This window comes from Eufriesea mexicana, unplaced genomic scaffold, assembly GCF_001483705.2.
Source record: "Eufriesea mexicana isolate 0111107269 unplaced genomic scaffold, ASM148370v2 scaffold6562, whole genome shotgun sequence".
NCBI classification, from domain to species: Eukaryota; Metazoa; Arthropoda; class Insecta; order Hymenoptera; family Apidae; genus Eufriesea; species Eufriesea mexicana.
The window spans coordinates 62197-70685 of NW_016914423.1; the positions used below are offsets into that span (position 1 = coordinate 62197).

Here is an 8489-nt window from a genome sequence, read left to right on the forward strand (position 1 = left end):
ATTTTACATTATAAAATATTTTTACTAAAGTAAAAATAAAGAAGAAATAATCTTGTACAAGTATATTTTTTATAAAATAGTGTAAAGTAATATTAAGAGATGATAATATACATTTATTTATAAAAAGATCTAATCCACAAATGAGATATAGCATAGACAAAACATTTAATAGATCTTTATATTACATGATTTTCGGGATTCTATGATTTTGTATCATTTCCTATATTATAGATTCATCTTAGAATGAAATTACAATACTGATAGTAGTCGTAATTAAAACTATTGTGAAAATTTTAGGATAGATATTTAGAAAATAAAAATTGATTTAGTAAATATAGTATCTTCAAAATCCAAGAGTATATTAAAAATATACATTATACCAAAAGTCTTTTGTTGATTTTATAAAAGGATATGATATTCTTGAACATTATGTAATATTTTTACAGATGTTGAAATTGAATTAAAATTTAAACAAGAAATAACATCTAAAAGATGTAACATTTTATATCACAAGTTCATAAAGAAATAATATTTTTGCTTTTAAAAAAATAATATTTTCTAAAATTTGATCATTGTTAGACAGTAAGATTTACTAAATCTTATTTCTTCTATTTTTACACAAATTTCGTGTTGATCGGTAACATTGGAAGTGAACTATAAATGGCAAGGGAAGTTATGAGCTTGTATGTAGACTGAATACAAAAATGAATTGGATGTTAAGTCTATCTTACATCTTATTTATGCTTATGCTATTATTATCAATGGTGGAATTATAAGAAAAATGAACATTAATTCGTAATACTGACAAAGAACATTGTAGAAATTAAATGTGTAATTTAGTGACGTGTTATTTTTAAATGAATTTCATTATTTTTATTCTGAGATATTAAAAAAAATTAGTGTCAGTAATTTGTGGTTTATCTAATGTCAATATTTATTAAAAATTCAGTGATAGTGACAGTTGACGAAGAGCTAAGTTATTGCGTAGGTGGTTACAACTGCACTTGGCCTGTCTCATTACATTTATATTAATAAAGAGTAAAACTGTCAGTGGGAAATTGTGTAATTTATTAGTAAGTTCGAAATACGTCAAAGTAGTTTTTCAGTTTCTTAAAGTTTATAATGTTTATTATGTTATACTTAAGTTTATAAAGTAAATTTGTAAATATTTATGGATTAATTTTACGGTACGTAATAATAGATATTTATTTAATTTCATTTGTGATTTATAATTTCTGTTATGATATTTTTTGTTTATGAAACTTAAACTTCTATTTTTTCGTACGAAATTTTTTATTAAACTACATTCTTTGTATAATGCAAGAGTAGTATATATAAATGCTATTTTATTGTTTATAACTATATGTATATATATCTTTATAATATCTTATCATGCTATTAATGCTCATAGATTTATTTTGTATTCTTATATTGCCTTATCTACTATCTTGTTAATACTTTAAAGATATTTTAATATTTATTTATTATATTTAATAGATTTCTCTTACGACTGTGTATAAGCAGTCAATTTTATATATAGTGATCATGGACCAAATGATTGCTTTGAGTACACGAAATCCATTGACTTTATTAGTAAAGTTTGGGATGATGGCCTGGAATGATACTTGTGGTAATGAAAATTGTTCTGGGCATGGAGAATGTCATAATGGTACCTGCTTATGTGAGGTAATATTTCATAATTAAGCAAAAATTATAGTAATATTTAATTTGTTTTCTATATTTTTAAATATAATTTTCCACTTCTTTTCATAGATTCAGTTTGATGGATTAGAATGTCATGTCCCAAATTTAAGTTACTACATTGCATTCGCAACCATATTCTTTACACTGGCATTTGTGTGTCTAATACAACTTATTATGTGTATCATCGCAGAATGGCAGAAAATGAAAGCACCATCTTTTCTTAGAGCTTGTAGAATCACAACACAAAAAGTTTTGTATTTTATTGTATTTCTTGCATCATTAATAAGAGGGGCATATTTTACATCTCCGGTAAATATTACATAAAAAGTATTATTAAAATTTTCCTTTTTGAATATTCACAGAATATTAATTTTATTTTTTGATAGACTGCATTTAAAGAAGGATGGTCTCGAAGTTTATTATCTGCATATTATCCACTTGTTTTAAGTGGATCCTCTTTAATTGTTTGTTTTTGGGCTGAAGTGTTCCATTTAAGAAATATGTCATGGGACAAACCACAGTTTCTTTCAAAATCATTTATAGGTTTTGCAGTGTTTAATATGGTAACATATTCTTTGCTTCTAGCAGAATTTATTATCACTCAAATATATTCTCAAGAAGATCAGGTAAATTTAATAAAAGCATATATAATATAATTCAATCATTTGTATTGTCTACATAATATTGATCTATTGATATAAATCAACCATTTCTAGAGCTTTTATACCCATGTTTTTAATGGTTGTTATGCAGTTCTCTTGTTTATTGTTGTGATCTTTTTCTTAATTTATGGAGTAGAGGTATATTTTAAAGTAAGTTAATTTAAATTACTATTATAAATAATGTAAAAACTATTTAATAAATGTATCTTGGATTAAAACAATTATTTTTTAGATTCGAGGTGGGTTTTTAAATGATTATCATAATAATACTATTCTGAATAAACGTACAGTCTCTGAGTCAAAAGTTAATGCTGAAGAACAAGTTACTGCAAAATTGTTTGATCCTGTTCCAACTTCATCACAGTTATCTCAAGTACAAGAACAAATAAATGTTTCTCAGTTACATCAATCTCGTGTAGGATTATTGTCACAAGCTTTCATGTTATTTATTATTGTTGGATTTTTGTGCAGTGAAACACTTAGTGAATTCTGGAAAGCAAAGTAAATTTAAAATTAATATTCTAATTAAGTATAACTACACTTCTCATACTTAACAATTATTTTTTTTCTTAATATTACCTATTAATAAATAATATAGAGTACAGTTAATAAATATAATAATATAAAAATAAAATACATTAATATGAAACTCTAAAAACATATTATTTTTAATTCATTAATATTTTTATTAATACATAAATACAATTATATTTTCATTTTATTTTAGTCCAGAACAATTGTGGATTTTAAATCCAAAACGTCTTTTGAAGAGATTAGATCATTCTAAATATATAAAAGAAATAGAATTACAAGATAAAAGTGGCGAGCAAGACGCTGCACTTGTTTCGGATAGAACATCAATTAGCAGTAAAGATTGTTGGATTTGTTATGATAGTGAAAGGCAAGATGCTGGCCCATTAATACAACCATGTCAATGTAGAGGTGATGTGAGTGCAGTCCACCATAATTGTTTACGCCGGTGGTTGGTCGAGGTAAAATATTATTTTCTTTTTATTCAGAATATTCTTATATTTAACATGTTATCATTGTGCATTTCAGAGTTCTATAAATGCTGATAGTCTTACTTGCAAAGTATGTGGTACAAAGTACAATGTTGAACATGCAAGTAGATTGGATTGGCAAAATAGTATAACTTCACGTCATTGTTTGCAAACTATTGCAATTGTCACAACAATGTGTGGATCATCAGCTGCCGCTTGGACGCTCATTCAATTAGTAGAAGGTCCAATTATTAGAATGCTCGCAGCTGGTACTGCATTATTGGTCATGTATGTTTGTATAAGGTAAATTATTATTAATTGCCGATTTTTACGTTTATAATATAGATTATCCTTACATATTATATTTATTACAAAATTTATTTTTAGGTTTTTAAGTTTAAACACAGTAGTGGCATATCAACGTGCTAAAATTTCATCGCTAAATATTATTAGTTCTGATAATAATGGAAATGCACATGTTTCTACTATTAGTCATACAGTTTGTGTAGACTTAGCAAAATCTGAAGCAGCCACAATATAATCAATATTTGACTGTTAACTTATACGAAATTTATTTCGTTTTTATCTGTAAAAAAAAGTTGTACGAAATTAGAAAAAGATTTTTGCAGCTACATAAATGTAAAGAATTTTCAGAGTTATATATGTCAGATACAAAATAATTTTCTACAGTTCTTTATGTAACTTTTAAAGTTAATGTTGGTAGTTATGTAACGAATTGTGGGAAACGTATCTTGCAATTTTGCAATAATTTACTAATATTTTTACAATTAGATTCTTAAATCTTTTTATGTTTTTTGACTAGTCTGTTAATAAGTTACCATAAGCTTAAAAAAATCTTGTTTTCCATTTTTATTTTTGGTAACAGACAATATTTTTATTATTCAAAAGAATATTGTTACCATGGAACTGAAAAAAAAAACGAGTTTGAGAACAGACAGCATTCTTTTGCGTATGTGCCGACAATTATGAAAGTGGTTTAAGTAAAAAGATTGAAGGAAATGATTTTATCATTTGAAGCTTTTAATATTTCGAAACAAACCATATATAATTTAAATCACTTTCATAATCGCCGGTACATATATTACTTAAGCAAAAAGTTATAAATATACAGTTTTAAAGCTAAAATTTGTAAGTTGCGATACAAAAAAACGTTAAAAAAATTAAACAAATGAAAATAAATATTATTTTAAAGAATGAAATGTTACCGGCATAAAAATAATGAGTACATATATAGTTTTGTATCATTTTTGGAACTATTATGATTTCATAGATATAAAAATAAAATTACTTTTATTACAGTGCTACATGTCTATATTGGTTCCATGTTTATTATGGAATATTGTAGAAAAACATATGCGATGATATATGATAGATTGTTAAAATTAGTTTCTGATATAATCATGCAATTTGTGTACGTCAAATTCGTACTACATTTATAGCTTTATGGAATTAGAAATATTGTGAATAATGATATATATTTTTTAAATAACTCATTGACATGTAACATTTTTTTAGTAGATAAGAATTTTTTCTGCGGTATAAGAATTTTATGTTTGAAAATACTCATATTTCATATGCCTCTTAGTTTTATAGAATGTACATAGTAATGTAATTGAAAAGTGATATGTAATTTCTCTTTTTGAAAGAGAATATATTATGTAATATTGTAATACTAACAAATATTCTTTGCTGCATTTTTTTGTAGAAGTACAAAAACTAGTTTTAATAACTTATTATTATAAAACCATCATTTATATATTAGTGTCTACTAACAACTATGAAAGGATATATTATAAGCGTTAATGCTTAAGCATCCCTTATTTAGTAATGCTAATAGGAATGTCTGCTTAATATAAAGTGATAACTTAACATGTCATTCTTATTGTCATATTTATTTTTTTATTATAAATTGGCTGATATAACAAATTTATATTAAAAACATAAATTGCTTGTTTAAATAGCTACATATGATAGCCTATATTATAAATATGTTTGAATTTACCTTAAATAATTTATTGTTGAAAATTCTGAAACTCCAAAATTTTATTTCCTTTGCCCTGCGGATGAAACTTAAACATACTGTTTATTAACATATAATTTGATACAACTAACTTATGATATCCTTGTAGAAGTAAATAAATATGTATTAACATCATTGTTAACATATTTAGGTAGGAAAATATAATAAGCGCGAAGATATAACAGTGTATGATGTCCAAGTTGATTCCTAAATAAAAAGTTAAAACAAAATTACATTATTCATCGTTAATTTTATTGTTATGTTTACAAAGACAATACTTAACAATGTTATGTACCAAACTAAAATACTGATTATTAAAAGATAAAATAAATTTTTGATGAATGAATGTGGAAGAGCAGATTACAATGAAGTGTCTGATTTTAGGAATGATTCTGAGTACCTTTTATTATTACTGTATCAGTTTTTAGATAATTATTTAGGTACGTATAAGAAATACATTTTACCAATTAAATTGAATATTTAATATAATAAGTAAATGTAATTATAGATATACAGATATAACAGAACTTAAAATATCGTTTAATATGAACTACTAATTTTATATTTATATTTTTTTTCGACATTAGATCTGCTCTGTGCAATAATATTACCGGTTGCCATGTGTAAGTGTAAATGTTTGCGCCAGGTTACTTCTTGAGATGGAGGTTTTGTATATTGGTGGATAAATTTTAAATGCAGCGTTTTTTTGTTCAACCTACGCTGAAACACAGTAAATATACTATAAAACATATTATTTGGAAATAATTAGTTTTATTCAAGTTTTCCAAAATTTTGTTCAAAAATAGTGTTTCATTGGATAAATTTTACCTGCGATGCCTGCGATTGCTTCCGAAGCAAAATATTTTACGTCCACGTCACTGTCGGTATTGAGCTTATCAAGTACAGGTTTTACATGAGCTTGTATTGCACAAGGCTCAAGGTAAGGGCCGATTTTTTGAAGGGTTTTAGCAACATTAAATCGTACATTAGCAACATTATCAGTGGCCATTCCTAAGACAGTTGGAAGCATTACTCTTGTTGTTATTTCTGGGCCACATACTTCCGCTAAAACCTATGAGAAAAAAATAATAGAAAATACAAGAATAAAATTACTGAAATTAAAGTATAAACTACACAAATAATGCAATAATTTACACACATTGATAGAAAATAGGCATGTCATTCTATGAAGATAGTTTTGATCCCTTGACATTGCTAAAACTTTAGGTATTACAGTATTCTGTGCCCAATCAGCGCCAAATTTCTCTACCAGTTTTTTCAAATTTAATGTTGCTGCTTCCCTTATGGCATAAACATGATCTACTAACCAAGTCATACATAAGGAATTTAATTTTTCATCAAAGAACTCTACACCCAGTTGTCCAGCTAATAATGGCATGTATCTAGAATGTATAAGCAAATATACATGTTTATTTTGTATTACAAATTAACTTTTTCACTTCAATAATATTTAATATCAATATTTAAACATTTAACATGTAGTTGAGTATAATACATTATAAAAAATACTTACTCTATGATAGCATATCTTACACGCCATTTTGAATCTTCAGCTAATTCTATTATAGCTGGTAAAAGAGATTGTGAAAGTTGTTGTATACCAATAACTTCATTAACACATTCTAAATTACTGATAATGTTTAAACGAACTTCTGCACAATCATCTCTGAGTTGTGACAAAAATAATGGTAATAAATGTTCGATTGTACTGTGAAATTTATTATTATTATTATTCTTTAACTTCAAATATATTTCTATAATTGTGTTGTATAAATATATGTTTACTTACTTATGTTTCCCAAGTATTGGACTAAGACCCATTATAACACTTGCTAAAGCTGATTTTACATGTTGGTTTGGATCTGATACAAGTTCTTTGACTATTGGTAATATTTGTGTCATAATAATAGACTCTTGATTAAATTTGTCGAGATTTTGACAAAAATCGCGAACTTTATCAGCTGCTGCAGCTCGTACTTCAGCTTCTGCATCTTTTAAAAGTACTTGAAATGCTGGTACAAGATCTGTTTTTGTAATTTCTAGACCTACAGCTTTCTGAAGCTAAAAATAGAAATTAAAATTGTTTAATATTATTTAAATAACTGTTAAAAAGAAGTCAAAAATACATGGAAAAAAGCTCACTTCTGTAAATTTATCTGCCACCATATAACGTACACGCCATGACTGATCACTTGCACATTGTCTAAGTGTGGGCATAACTAATTGTTCTACATCTTCTTGTGGTAGCAGGGCCGCAATGCTAACACAAGTTTCAATTGCCAAAAGACGTACTGAATCCTATAAAATATAATACAAGAATAATATGAATATTTTAGAGAAAATTAAGTAATTTATTATATTTTATCTTACCTGTTCATCTTGAGCCAAAATGACAAACATTGGAATTAAATCTATCTTTACATATTCAATTTCCATAACCTTTGCAAATTCGCCTAAATGTGAAGTAGCAGATCGGCGTACCATTGGAGTATCATCCTGACATAAATTACGAAAATGGTTTCGTAAACATGCTATAAAAATAAGAAAACCAAATTTATATTTATATTAAAACTTTTTATACTTTTTTAAACTTTTAATCCAAACTTTCATTTTCTACCTTTAACTGTTGGATTAACACGTGGATAACAAACACTAAATAAACCACATGCTGATGTTCTTGATGTGAACCAATCTCCTATTGCCAAGCGATGTATCAAAGGAATAAAGTGCTCTTCCAAATCTTGTGTGCTATGTTGTGCAACAACAGTTCTTAAAGACTCCACTGCTTTATCTCGAACTACAGTTTCTTCAACTGTTGCCAAACATTCTAAAGGTTTCTGTATTAAAGTAAATTTTCATTAAAAGTTCTACTAATAATAAATTTTTTCTTAAATATTATCTGAAATATCCAAAGTGTCTTATGTATTAAATTAAATATTAGTTTTCTTATGATTAGTTTTCTTTGTTTTCATGATACAGTGATAAAAATAACAATATACTAGTAATAATTTTTTATTTTGAATGATATATATATATATATATATATACATCTAATTATAT

General features: G+C 26.0%; 2 protein-coding genes across 4 annotated transcripts in view; one reads left to right on the plus strand and one right to left on the minus strand.

Moving 5' to 3' along the window:
- The first annotated feature begins 773 nt into the window (after positions 1-773).
- LOC108552409 (uncharacterized) lies at positions 774-3908 on the plus strand. Its single transcript, XM_017906927.1, is given in 9 exon segments — positions 774-1073; positions 1498-1686; positions 1774-2013; positions 2091-2330; positions 2421-2516; positions 2599-2867; positions 2965-3358; positions 3426-3670; positions 3755-3908. Coding segments are annotated over 8 exon segments (1779 nt in total). The 5' UTR covers positions 774-1073; positions 1498-1545.
- A 2083-nt stretch (positions 3909-5991) lies between these two features.
- Pp2A-29B (Protein phosphatase PP2A regulatory subunit A) overlaps positions 5992-8489 on the minus strand; it is a 3486-nt gene continuing 988 nt past the window's right edge. Inside the window, exons 3-10 of one of the 3 annotated variants that reach the window (XM_017906921.1) lie at positions 8047-8266; positions 7800-7960; positions 7572-7727; positions 7219-7490; positions 6943-7137; positions 6568-6811; positions 6237-6480; positions 5992-6128 (exon numbers count right to left, since the gene is read on the minus strand). In XM_017906921.1, the coding sequence (XP_017762410.1) occupies positions 6124-6128; positions 6237-6480; positions 6568-6811; positions 6943-7137; positions 7219-7490; positions 7572-7727; positions 7800-7960; positions 8047-8266 (1497 nt within the window). In that variant the 3' untranslated portion in view covers positions 5992-6123. The remainder of the gene's footprint in view (positions 6129-6236; positions 6481-6567; positions 6812-6942; positions 7138-7218; positions 7491-7571; positions 7728-7799; positions 7961-8046; positions 8267-8489) is intronic. The other 2 variants (XM_017906923.1, XM_017906920.1) reach the window with 2 other exon arrangements.